Source organism: Pteropus alecto, unplaced genomic scaffold, assembly GCF_000325575.1.
Source record: "Pteropus alecto unplaced genomic scaffold, ASM32557v1 scaffold3, whole genome shotgun sequence".
Classification (NCBI taxonomy): domain Eukaryota; kingdom Metazoa; phylum Chordata; class Mammalia; order Chiroptera; family Pteropodidae; genus Pteropus; species Pteropus alecto.
In genome coordinates this window covers 47,683,021-47,695,858 of record NW_006442484.1, presented here as the reverse complement: position 1 = coordinate 47,695,858, position 12,838 = coordinate 47,683,021, and the positions used below count along the sequence as shown (strand labels likewise).

Below are 12,838 nucleotides of genomic sequence, written 5' to 3'. Positions count from 1 at the left end.
AGAGGCTCCAAAAAGGAAAATGAGTACAAAAAAAAAAAAAAAAAAAAAAAAAAAATTCAATCTGTTGACTATTTCCCTCCCACTGCCAGATTCTGCCCTTAGAAATAAAATCAAAAACAAAACCACATGCAATATTACTAGAAAGAAAACAAGAAGTTCCAACCATTTGAACAGGAGAAGGTGACACAGGAGAAACTAAGGGATCCGGATGGGACAGCTGAAACATCTCAGGTTTAAACTTGGCATTCGCTATCTTCACACATTCCTCAAGCGTTGTGATGAACGTATTACATGTGGCACTAAGTAGAGAAGAGGCTTCATTCATGTTCTGAAAAATTATATACAAAGAATTGAACAGACTCATACATACTTTATGTGGAATCATGCACAATCTTATAAACAAGTAATGAAAAATTGTCTCCAATAGACACCTTACTGGGTTATGCTCAGATCTATTTAAAATACACTACCTTAAAAATTAAAGCAATGAATGAATAAGAATTATCTCTCAGGAAAACAATGTATGAAATTAGATTCCAATAAAAAAATAAGTTTTGCATTTAAACCAAACATCATACTGAAAAATTGTATACAAAGTTTATCGCGGACAAACCTACCTAAATAGTAATTTCTTATTAAAATTCTGAAGGTGATCACAGCAGTGGAATACCCACGGAGTTACTTAGTAGCAGGCACAATTCATGTCTACTGCAGACCTATTCTCTCATTTCTTCCTTGGTAGAATAGAAACTCCTTATTCTTTTCTTTTCTTTTTTTTTTTTTCCCCTCTTTTTTTTTCTTTCATAGCAAAGCGCCCAGATCTTGGGGGATGAATACAGACTGGTTTAATCCATGACCCTTTATCCTATACTCATTTTTCCTAGTTTCCATTGACCCAGACAAAAAAAGATGATGAGAAGACTGCTGGGGAGTTTCTAGGATTTTTGTTCCCTGATAAAAGCCAAGGACAGCAAGTTGAGAAGATCTATCTCCACACTGGCTACCCTACTGCCTCCTGCCTCCTGCCTCCTGCCTCTGTATGGCCATGGCAGTCACCCTGAAGCCTTGGGCATGAAGAGAAGAAACCTAACACAGCAAGAATCGCAGAGTGGACAGATGGAACAAGCCCAGGTCCCTGATACTGTCCTTGAGCTGCTGGAGCAAATGTGAGGCCACCTATCTCCAGAGAGCATGTGGTGACACAGTATGTAGCCTTAGGGTTCGAATTACTACAACCAAACGTAACCTACCTCACACAAGATTTCTCCCCAACAAAAGGCCACAGGAGAGGTAGGAGGACTTCTTGTCACTTCTCTCAAGTTAGCCAAAAGTTGACTGGGAACCATTCCGGCCTTTCAACTAGAGAGCAGCAAGGCTTCCTAGTCCTACTTTATCAGAGAGCAAGCCTAATTCATAGCCAGATCCTACAAATCTGAGTTTTGATTCCTACTTCCCTATTCTGAGGGTTTTTTTTAAGTTATTTCATAAAGCTACTTTATCACTTCTCATTAAATAAGGTCTGACCTTATTACAAAAGAAAGAGAATAGCAGTTGTCCAATGAATTCAAGAGTCGTCCTGGAGAACAAATCCTGGAATGCTTCTTCCCCACTCCAACAGCCTAATTATCAATTGGCTGCAAAGATAGGCCATGATTCCCTGGAGAAATGTGCTGCTTCCTGCTTTACTATGCTTGTACAGGCATAATCTAGAAGATCTTAGAGATTTCCAGATAGTCTACAGTAGGGAGAGCTCAGAATAGCTGAAAATAACTCATTATGAAAATGCTTCTCTGTCATCTTATGGGAAGAACTTCATCCACAAGTGTACTGCAAAGTATAACCAGACATTAAAGGATCATCTTTGTTATACCTCTATGCTGGGAGATGAATGATTCTCATCATGGTGAACAAATTCTTGGATCGTATGAACTTGTTGCATTAGAAGGTCACAGTAGAGGCGAAGTTCAGACATTTTGGTTTTCAGAGATTCACTGGTTTCACTTATTTCTGAAAAGAACATATATAAACGTTCAATTAGAACATTTTCATATTTTGGGAAGCAAAACAACCAAATGGAATCATTTAAAAAGTAAGACAATAGATAATAAATCCCTATAGCTTAAGAAGTGTGAGACCTTGGAAATGGGATACAAAGGCCCTGAGGAAACTGCATGTCTTCAGACAAATGGAAAAATAATGGCAGTCATATGTTTGACATGGAGATCATTAGGTAGATTAATTTCAGAGACAGGGTGATTATCATTGAATATCTTTACAGGATACTTCCATTCCATTATTCATCTTTCATTTGAAGAGTGCTTATATTTCCTTTTTTGAATTGGCTTTTCTTGTCCATAACACATTTTTCCAGTTCTGATATTTGAATTTTCTCTTAATAATATATAAATTGCCAAGTTCTTAAACACCAAATTTAGCAGTCTTTCATCTGTCCTGTATACTATAAATTCATTTTAAGATCTGTCAGCTTTCTTTCAATTTTCTTTATTGTACATTTTGGCACACATCATTTTTAAATTTAAATGTAGTAAAAACTATTGTATATAAATATTCATTTGTTTCTTTCTGTTCTTTTCATAGCTTCATTTTCACATTAAATTATTTTCAAAATTTTTAAATTAAGAGCTTACTTTCTTTTCTTTACTATCTTCAGTTGTACTAAACATCCAGCCATAAGCTCAGCCACTTGCCAATACCTTCTAAACTAGAGGTGTAAGAAGCAAAGGCAGAAAAAAATACACGTAGTAGATACTGGTGTTTCTCCATCTCTCCTGAGCCAGGAGCACTACTTTGTGGACTAGAGCAGCTTTATCTGACCATTTAACTTAATCAAAATTAATTAATGGACCCAAATTTAGGTCCATTCCTTCTTTATAACTGAAGTAAAATATATTACCGTTTTACCATTTTGAAGTATATAGTTTAATGGTATTAAATGCATTCATGTTATCGTACAACCATTAGTACTATCCATTGCCAGAACTTTTCATCTTCCTCAGCTGAAACTCTGTACACATTAAACACTAACTGCCCATTCTCCCCTCTCCTAGCCCCTGGAAATCACCATTCTACTTTCTGATTCTACGAATGTGACTACTCTAGGTACCAATATTAAGTGGAATCATACAACATTTGTCCTTGTGTGACTGGCTAATTTCATATCTTCAAGCATAATGACTTAGCATAATATCTTCAAGATTCATCCATATTCTAGCATGTGTCAGAATTTCCTTCCTCTTTAAGGCTGAATAATATTCCATTTACATATACCTTTAAGAATTCTAGCATGTGTCAGAATTTCCTTCCTCTTTAAGGCTGAATAATATTCCATTTTATATACACCATACTATGTTTATCCATTCATCTGTCAGTGGACATTTGGGTTGTTTCTACCTTTTGGCTATTGTGAATTTCCATTCCTTCTTATCCTACCCTTAGCCATACTCTTATCTATGATATTCTTTCATGTATTTGAAAATTGTTATAAATTCGATCCTTAGCCTTCATTTTTCAATATCCATAATTTAGTTGCTTTCACTAACCTAGATAAATTCTATTGTTTTTAATTGTAAAATTAACACAAGCTCTAAAACATTGAGAAATCAAAAAATATATAGAAAAGAAAAACCAAGCAACTGCAATCTCAATACCAAGATATACTGTTATTTCATATTATATCTGCATATAATTGAATTAATACCATAATTTATTTGCTTTGCTTTTGATTGTTATTTAGTCCTTTTGAATTGCCAATATATGTTCACGGTAAAACCAAAAGGCACAAAGGGTATACAGTGAAAAGTGAGTCTCCTTCCCACAAATTCCCTTTTCAAAGGCAACAACTGGACCAATTCTTATATATCTTTCCTGAGCTGTCAAATGAATGGATATATAATTCTGAATCCTGGTTTTTCAATTCTTTAAACATGGGGCATTTTCTCACATCATTAAAATTCCTTATAAACATTTTACTGGCTACAATGATATATCAGCCTATGGAAGCACCATATAGTTTATTGAACCATTCCCCGAAATTTAAACTTTTGCATTCTTTACAATTTTTTTTTTACTATGATGAACATCTATGTACGTAAATTATCTTCTACATTTCTGATTATTTCTTTGGGATAAATAAGTACCAGTGAAAATGACAATTTACATGTATGTTTAAAAAAACATTCCCATAACAACAGAAAAATCTGTACTTACCTTTTTCTTTTTTAGTCCTAGTATCAGTCAAACAGGCTTTGGAGCTCCCCAGAGCAACCAGCCACCTCTGTCTTTCAGCGGCATTCACTGCCTTCATGTAGAAATGCTGCTCTCCTGGAATGATTAATTCCATTCTTGTGTTGTCTGCTGAATGGACTATGATGATAAACAAAGGGGAAACACAGTCATGGAATTAAACTGGAGAGAATCAAATCATCACTCTTACACAGTATTAGATGTTTCAGATACCTAAAACAACAAAAACTATGGTTCAAGATCAGGCAGTGCTGCTCCCTAAGGGGCTACCTAGTGGCACCCTCCAAACCATCACTCTCACATCTACCCCAGCTGGCAGCGGTGCCAAAGTGATGGTAGCACATGAGAGAGAAAATAGCAACAAATTAACTAATGACAAGTGATAACTAAGAACTCCCTCCTTTGGGGCTAACTGTACCACCTTAAATATACATACATTATTATACTTGTCACATGGCCTTTACTGATTTCTTCAAAAGCAGTCTGTGTTTTGGCATCCCTCAAGCCTAGGATAGTGTCTGGCATATAGATGAAGCTCAATAAATGGTAACTATGGCCACCTTTCATTAGAACAATCGTTCTCAACTAATGGGCATATCATAATCACCTGAAAAGCATGAGTATTTTGGAGACATTCCCCTCATCCCCTCCAGCCTCCTCTTCCTCTCCTACACAGCACCCCCTGCCTTTTACTCTGACAAAAGAGAGCTAATCAAGAATGATGCTGAGCCAATCTTAAATCTTTGTTGTAAGAACAAATCTGTGTTACACTGTTATTAATCAACAAGTATTTACTCAATCAGAGCAGTGATGGTAGAGGGGAATATAAAGCAGGAGAAAAAAATGAGTCTTTGCTCTAATGGAGGTGACAATTTGACCGAGCAAACAAACTGACACCTAAAAACAATCAAAATATCTAAATGTTGAACTCTTTGGTCCAGGGACTTCATGTATTATTATAATGACAAAAAGGTAAGGAGACAGAAAATAAAAATGGCTTCAAAATAGGGATTTGACAAAAACAATATCCGGTTGAAACTGAAACAGAAAAACTGCACAAGAAAAGTTCTAGATGAACTTAGGTCAGGAGACAAACCTAAGTAGAGCCTTATTTTATTTAACAAAGTAATAAGATTCATGAATGGACAAACGATCAATCATAGGTGCAAAAGATTTCTAGACTAGGATAAAACTACTGAAATCCTAAAGCTCCAAGAATAACTTTTTTTGCTACTTGCACCAACAGCTACCTTAAAAGAAAACAATGCTCTAATTTCCACTGATGTTTCTACAAGATGAAACTAAAATAAGATGACTCATTTTTAAACATACCACAATTTATATATCAGTCAAGGGTTGTTTCCTCCAAAGTAGTCGCCTGAGACGACAACAAACTTAAGAACAATGCTTTCAAAACATCAAGTTCCTAGGAAAAATGAATAAGATCTCTATATGTAAAACTTTGAAACACTACTAAGAGAAATTAAAGACCTAATTAAATATAGGAAAATACCACACCAATGGATCAGAAAACTTAATCCTTCCAAAATTGATGTATAGATTCAATGCAATTCCAATCAAAATTCTAGCAAATATCTGTGGAAATTTACAAGCAGATTCTAAAATGTATAAGGAAATGCAAAGGGCCAAGATCATGCTAAAAAAGAACAAAGTTAGAAAACTTAAACTATCCAATACTAAGTATAAAGCAAAAGAAATTAAGACAGTACAATATTGGCACAAGATAGAAAGAACAGGCCCTTGGAATAAAACAGTCCAGAAAAAGAGCCACACATACGTGGTCACTCCCTTTGTAACAAAGATGTCCCGACAGTTGAGTGGGGGAAAGGTTGTTCTTTTCATAAGTGGTGCTCAGTCAACAGGATAGCCATATGGGGGAAAAAATGAATCTTGACCCCTATCTGAGACCATAGAGGAAAATAAATTTTCAGCCAATCACAGACTTAAATATAAAAAGTAAAATAATAAAATTTCAAGAAGGTAACAGAAGATTTCTTAAGAGGGACATAAAAAATTCTAATTAAAAAATTTTACTGAAATTAAGAACTTATGTTCATCAAAAAATACCATAACAGAATGAAAATGCAAACTACGGAATGGGAGAATACCTTTGCAATACAAAAAATCATTCAAACTATACAAAGAACTTCTACAAATCAACGTGAAAGATAGCCCAATTTAGAAACTGAGCCAAAGAACTGAAAAGGGACTTCAAAAGAGGATGTTCAAATGACTAATTAATATCTGAAAAATTACTCCAAATCATTAGTTATTGAAGAAATGCAAGTTAAAACCACCATGAGATACCATTATACACTAGAATATTCAAAATCTTAGCTGATACGAAATTTTGGCAAGGATGCAAAGCAACTGGAACTCTCATACTCTGCTAGTTGAAAAATAAATTGGTACAATCACTTTGGTAAACAGTTTGGCATTATCTGTGACAATAATTCTCTCCTTAATCAAACTTCAGTCAGGCTCCTCTGAGCTCTGCTTAACTAGGACCAAACTTGGACTTCCATCTCTGTCTTATAGAGTCCTATATTAACAAGAATCCTGCCAAGTCAGTTTAGCCAGAATCCCTCACCCCTCAATATTTGACCACCCTGGATATCTGAACAAATTCCTCTTTCCTACCATCTCCCAGGTAGTATTTGATCACCTTGGCCTGCCCTTAACAAGAATCCTGTTAGGTTGGTTTGACCAGAATCCCTTTATCCCTGAAGTTTCCTTTCAGTTAGTAATTTCCATCCACATATCCCATCGCCCTGCTCCTTGGTTGTAAATTCCCACTTTCCCTTGTATTCACAGTTGAGCCCAACCTCTTTCCCCTACTCCCCATTGCAGTAGTCCCTATACCTACCATAGTAGACTTGAACAAAGTCTGTCTTACTGTTTAAACAAGTGTCAAAAATAATTTTTTGTCTACTATCTATCAAAGCTGATTCAGCAATTCCACTCTAGTTCTAGATATTTACTGAACAAAAATTCACATATATGTTCAACAAAGGAAACAGTCCCAAAATGGGAAAAAAAACCAAACACACACCTATGAATACTAGAATGAACAGCCAAATTGTGGGATAATCACGCAGTGGAAAGACTACATGTCAATAAAAATGACTGAAATACTATTATGCAGAACAATATGGATAAATTTCATAAACATAATGTAAAGTGAAAGAAACAAGACACAAAATACTGATTTATTCCATTTATAAAATGTTCAAAAGCATCTAATTCTTGATCTGGGTGGTGGTTACCTAAGTGTGTTAACTTTGTACATATTCTTCAAACTGAATATTTAAGATCTGTGCCCTTTTCTATGAGTATGTTATTCTTTAATAAAATGATTACTTTAAACAAAAAACAGCAACAAAAATGCTGCTATGGCTTAAACATTTGGAATTGCCTCAGAATTCTGCCATTAACAATCTTTTATAATCTGCAAGGTTGTCAAATCTTTGAACTTTGAATGTAGTTTGATGTCTGATTCTCATCGGTTCTCATTTGAAATCAAATCTGGGTAATAAGATAGAACCATCACTTTTTTAAAAAATTAAAATTCATGCTTTTCTTGTATGATTTATAAAAATAGAACAACAAAATTAACCCTGTATATTTCAGGGAACATGCAAGTAACAATACACCAGGCTGAAGTGTTTCCATATCTTATATAGCCATGACTCCCTATAGGGGTTTAACTTTCACTCCTGTAGGGCTTTAGTTTTTCCTTCAATTCTCCTTGAAGGATTCAATACTTTTCATGATCATTTTGCCCGATCTCTCTTACCTACCTACCTCTACCTCACACGCCCCAAACCATACACACTAATGAATCAATGGTCCATGAAACCTTCCTTCATGAGAATTACAGCATGACTTATTGCTTTATTTCTCCCCATTGGAAAGAGCACAGTATGGAAAGGCGGGGGAGGATAACTTTACAGTATAGAAATCTGACAAACACTGCCTCAGCCAGGTGGTCAAGGTAACATCAATAGTAGAATGTCATGTTGACAGCATATACTCTTGATATGTAACGACAATGGCACTTTACCTTTGTGATTTTCCTCCCGAAAACCTATAACCCCAGTCTAATCATAGGAGAAATATCAAATTCCAATAGAAGGGCTTCCTACAATATTCCTGACCAGTACTCCTCAAAACTCTCAAGATCATCCAAAAAGAAAGAAAAGAAAAACATCTCTATCACCTAGAAGAGCTTATTTCTGATTTGGTAAACAACCAGAGTTTATGACTCTGACCTCCTACTTTATCAAAAACTTAGAGTATCTTGAGTTCAGCTTCTAATCTTTACAATATTTTTCTACAAGAGAACACTTGTAGACTCGGTATGAACACAAGTGGCATCCACAAAAATATTGTTTTCCAAGTCCAAATTGAAAGACTAGCACTAGTACTTTGAAATTCAATTCAAAGTATATTTATAGAAAGAGAAATATCAAAAACCATGTTTCACAATGCTAAGTGACACTCTTGAATGCTCAGGAAAAAAATGATGTATTAGAAGATCTCTACTTGGTTAGAAATGCTTTTTTCTTTTTTTTTTTTGGAGAATGCCGAAGAACGCTTTTACTTACCTAACTTCAAATTCCTCTAATTCCATATATTCACTTACCTTTAATTTCACAAACTGCCATCTTTATACTTCCTTTGCTCCCTTTGCAAACATCATCTTGTGAATCATAATAGGACAAGATTCCATTATCTAAAACAAACCATCGAGGCTGCCAACCTACAAAGATCATAAACAACAAAAGATTAATAAGAAATTACTTTCATCACATGGAAAACTATGACTTCGAAACTTACCATCCATGTTATTTCTTGGATCTAAAATAATATTCTGTTAATAAATTTATTAATTGCCAAGCCTTGTCCAAAATGTTCTTGCATCAATCTCCACTTTGTTGGCAGAGATTTCTGGGGAAATCTCTAGATCAGCATAAATATGGGGAATAATGTCTTTATTCTGGCTCACAATATTCTCATTAATAACCCTTAAGACCAATCATCAATAACAGCCTTACACAGGGTGCAATATAACTGCCCCCTTTTCCTAAAAGGAACAGAGTCAGGTTATGATTCAGAGTCGGGATATGAAAAAGCAGAAGATTCTAGCCCCAGCTCTAGTACCATTCTTTACTTGAATAACCTGGAACAAATCTTTTCATTTCAACAAATATCAAAAATGCCTAGTCTCCAAAATGAGTGGATTGAACGAGATGACTTCTCAGGTGCCACCTGGCCTCTAATTCTGCAATGTGACCTTCTCCTCTCTTATAAAATGTTCCCTAAGCAAATTCCCTTAGTGCTGAATGAAGTCTAGTCTCTTACACAGAAGTTGCATACCTTGTGGTGAGAGCATGGATTTTCTACCACTCTTCTCTCTTTGCTATGCTGCTGCACAGCTCAGGCAAAAATGCTTCAAACTGCAATCATTCATTTAATTAGTATTTATTCAGTGACTAGAGCACACAACTATCACAGACTTAGCTCTAAGGTAAAGCCAGGGATGAGGAAGATAGATGGCTTTCCTCAGAGCTCAACTCTCACTCCTGCAAGCTAAACTCAGTGTACCCTGAAATCTTATTGAGCATGCTACTCATTTACAACAGTTCACTGCTTAATAATATAGTGACCATGCAGGCAGTGTGACTGTCCCTATTCTCTCTGTGACAAATCACAATTCGGCTTGGTTGTTCTAGATATAGCCTAATATAAGATTATCAATTCCATTTTTCCAGGGCCAAATAGTACCAAAACAGGAACTGACAGGGGATTCATTCTTACATTCTGATACAGACCCAGGTTTTACCTATCCAAAAGACTTTACCTGTAACACCTTTGAAATGACAATGCTAAATTATCATAAAAAGGTTAAATTTCACAGGAGGGAATGTCATAATATAGTTCAGAGAGACAGATATCTAAAAACAAGTTTCAGACATTTAGAAAATTCTTTTCATGAAATACTATATTCTCTAACGAGGCCTGGCAAATTAAAAGGTAAGTTATTTTGGTACACAAATTTTATCTTATTCACCACTGCATTCCCAGCACCTAGACTGGTATATGGCACATAACAAATGCTAAAAAAAAAATGTAATTCTCAAGTGACTGATTGAATAAATGATTAAATATCAGAAAAGCGAAATATTGTAAGCTACCCCCTGAAAGTACAGATATGCAGCATATCCATCAGAGTATACTGTATTAAGCATACAAAAAATGATGAAAACATTATTTTTTCAAACACTAATTCACCTTGACAAACAATTAATAAGGAGAGTGTGTGAAAATACACTCCTCTACCTCAGGTCCAGTTTGATTTTGTAAGCCTGCATTATTGTGGTTCAGTATCTCTTTAAAACAAATATTGAGCAAAATGACTAATTTAGAATTTATAGCAACTTGAAAGGTGACCACAGTTAATCTAATTAAGACTGGTAATTATCTCTACATACTTTTTTGAAGAAATACTTAATAAAACAATCTCTGATTCACACACTTATAAAACAGAGAGCTATATCTGATTCACAAGTATTCCCTTTTAAATTTTTTTTAAAAAGCACATCATTTTTATTTCAACTACTAAATGTTGAGATCCTTATTCTCTACAAAGGATTCTCAAAGAACACTATCAGACTGCAAGGTTCCTTAAAGATCACCTGGTATGAGCATCTGCTCATCCTTCTGACCTAAGATGAACTAAAGTTAATAATCGGCATGCTGAGCCAAATCTAAATTTTAAAAATAATTCTTCCAAAGAAAAGATTTCATCAAGCTTCTACATTGCATATTAGCAGTTAACTGCTCTGCTAAGACGAAAACCTTAAGCACATTTGGTTAAAAGCTCAACCAGCTGGTACTCACTGTCACATATGATGAGAAAGGCAGCCACCAAGACCACATTTCCATCCAGGAATAAATTATGACTCATCTCAGTAATCTTCCATTGCTCTGGGCTATGCATAAGTAGTTCCTCCAAAAGACCTCCCAGACACTGTGAGATGATCATTTGCATCTCAAAGCATAGAAACTGTCTCGAAGTTAATCTCTCTCCAAACAGTATAACTGTTCTCACAATTGCCCAAATGAAAATGCTTAATAAAAAAACTGCCTCATTTTCTAAACGTTTCCTGTTAAAACATATCGTTTATAGAAACAAACTGATATTTAAGTGAGAACAAAATAAAACATCTGTGTATCATAAATGTTAAAGCATCTGTTGCTATAAATCTGACTTTAGCATTATAATTAATAATAATAAAAAAAAACAGAAGCCAACTGTAGCTCACTACTTATGTCTCAAAATGTTTATGTGCAGATTTTGCGCAAGGTCAGGTGTGTGCACAAGGTCAGGTGTGTGCGCAAGTTGAACGTTCCATACAATTACCAAGGGGCACAATACTTTTGGCAGAGCGAATAAGTGGGCAGCAAGTCAAGATTTGCCTATTATACTGGACCAAAAAATCTGTTTGCTATTTAATCTTATTTTAAACCCATTCCCTTTAATTTGTGAGATCACAGAATTCTGGATTGGAAGGCACCTCCAGGATAAACTAGTTCATCACCCTGGTTTTATCAGATTGAGATCTTGAGAGAAGTGATTTGTCTTTACTGTTGGCTAATGGCAGAGATGGGACTAGAACTCAGATTTAAGGCTCTTAAAATAAGTCAGGTTCTTGGTGTCAAGGAAAAGGGCCCTTCCCTGCTGGTCTCATTTCTAAAAACCATCTAGCTTTCTGGAGTTCCTTTCAACCCACTTCATGGGTGAAACTGAGTTGTCTACCCCACTTATATGTACTGCACTTTCTTTACTGTTTTTCACACACTTACCTGAATTCCAAAACAAGGCCACCTCACTGACAACTAACCCCCAAGAGACCATTACCTTGGGACAACTTCAACGATAGAACTGTTCAACCGCATTGCTAAGGAAATTGAAAGAAATAGAAAAGATTTCTTAAAATTAAATCTTGCTTTTTAAAGGGTCCATTCCAATCTTCTACTCCGACAATTCTATTATTAATAAAATGCTGAATTAAGTGTGAATAAGGACAGAGAGTACAACCACACATGTAGAGCGACTGGGAATTGTTCCGGAAGCTACAGGAGAAATAGAACTATTATTACGCAGGCAAAGAAGTGGTCAGGTGCACTTCCCACCCTCAGTAAGGTGCGCAGTCTCCAACTGTCCCCTTCACAAGCCAGATGGGCCCTAACAAGGGACAGAGAAAGGGATTAAGCCCGGGAACCAAACACAGCCGATTCGCTGTGAGGGTCACCGCAGGCCACGCAGAGGGAGGTGGAGCCCCTAACCTGCCTTCTCCGCAGCCTCTCCACCTAAGCCCGCCCAAGCCCTCTCCCCGCTGCCCCCGCCCCGGGACCCCCGAATGCTCATACCTGTGAGATAGTTGGTCCACTTGTACAGAACCCCCTCCATGCTTCAGAGCCCGGCGCCGTGCATCCTCCTGGCCCGGCGCTGGCCGCGATGATGGGGTAAGCGCGGAGCCTGGGCAGC

General features: G+C 36.2%; 1 protein-coding gene across 1 annotated transcript in view; it reads right to left on the bottom strand.

Annotated features, from left to right (window-relative positions):
* PLEKHA3 (pleckstrin homology domain containing A3) overlaps positions 1 to 12,838 on the bottom strand; it is a 28,228-nt gene extending 15,390 nt beyond the window's left edge. The window contains exons 1-5 of the mRNA XM_006921243.3: positions 12,721 to 12,838; positions 8,930 to 9,046; positions 4,228 to 4,383; positions 1,871 to 2,007; positions 164 to 328 (exon numbers count right to left, since the gene is read on the bottom strand). Coding sequence (XP_006921305.1) covers positions 164 to 328; positions 1,871 to 2,007; positions 4,228 to 4,383; positions 8,930 to 9,046; positions 12,721 to 12,760 — 615 coding nt within the window. The 5' untranslated portion in view covers positions 12,761 to 12,838. The remainder of the gene's footprint in view (positions 1 to 163; positions 329 to 1,870; positions 2,008 to 4,227; positions 4,384 to 8,929; positions 9,047 to 12,720) is intronic.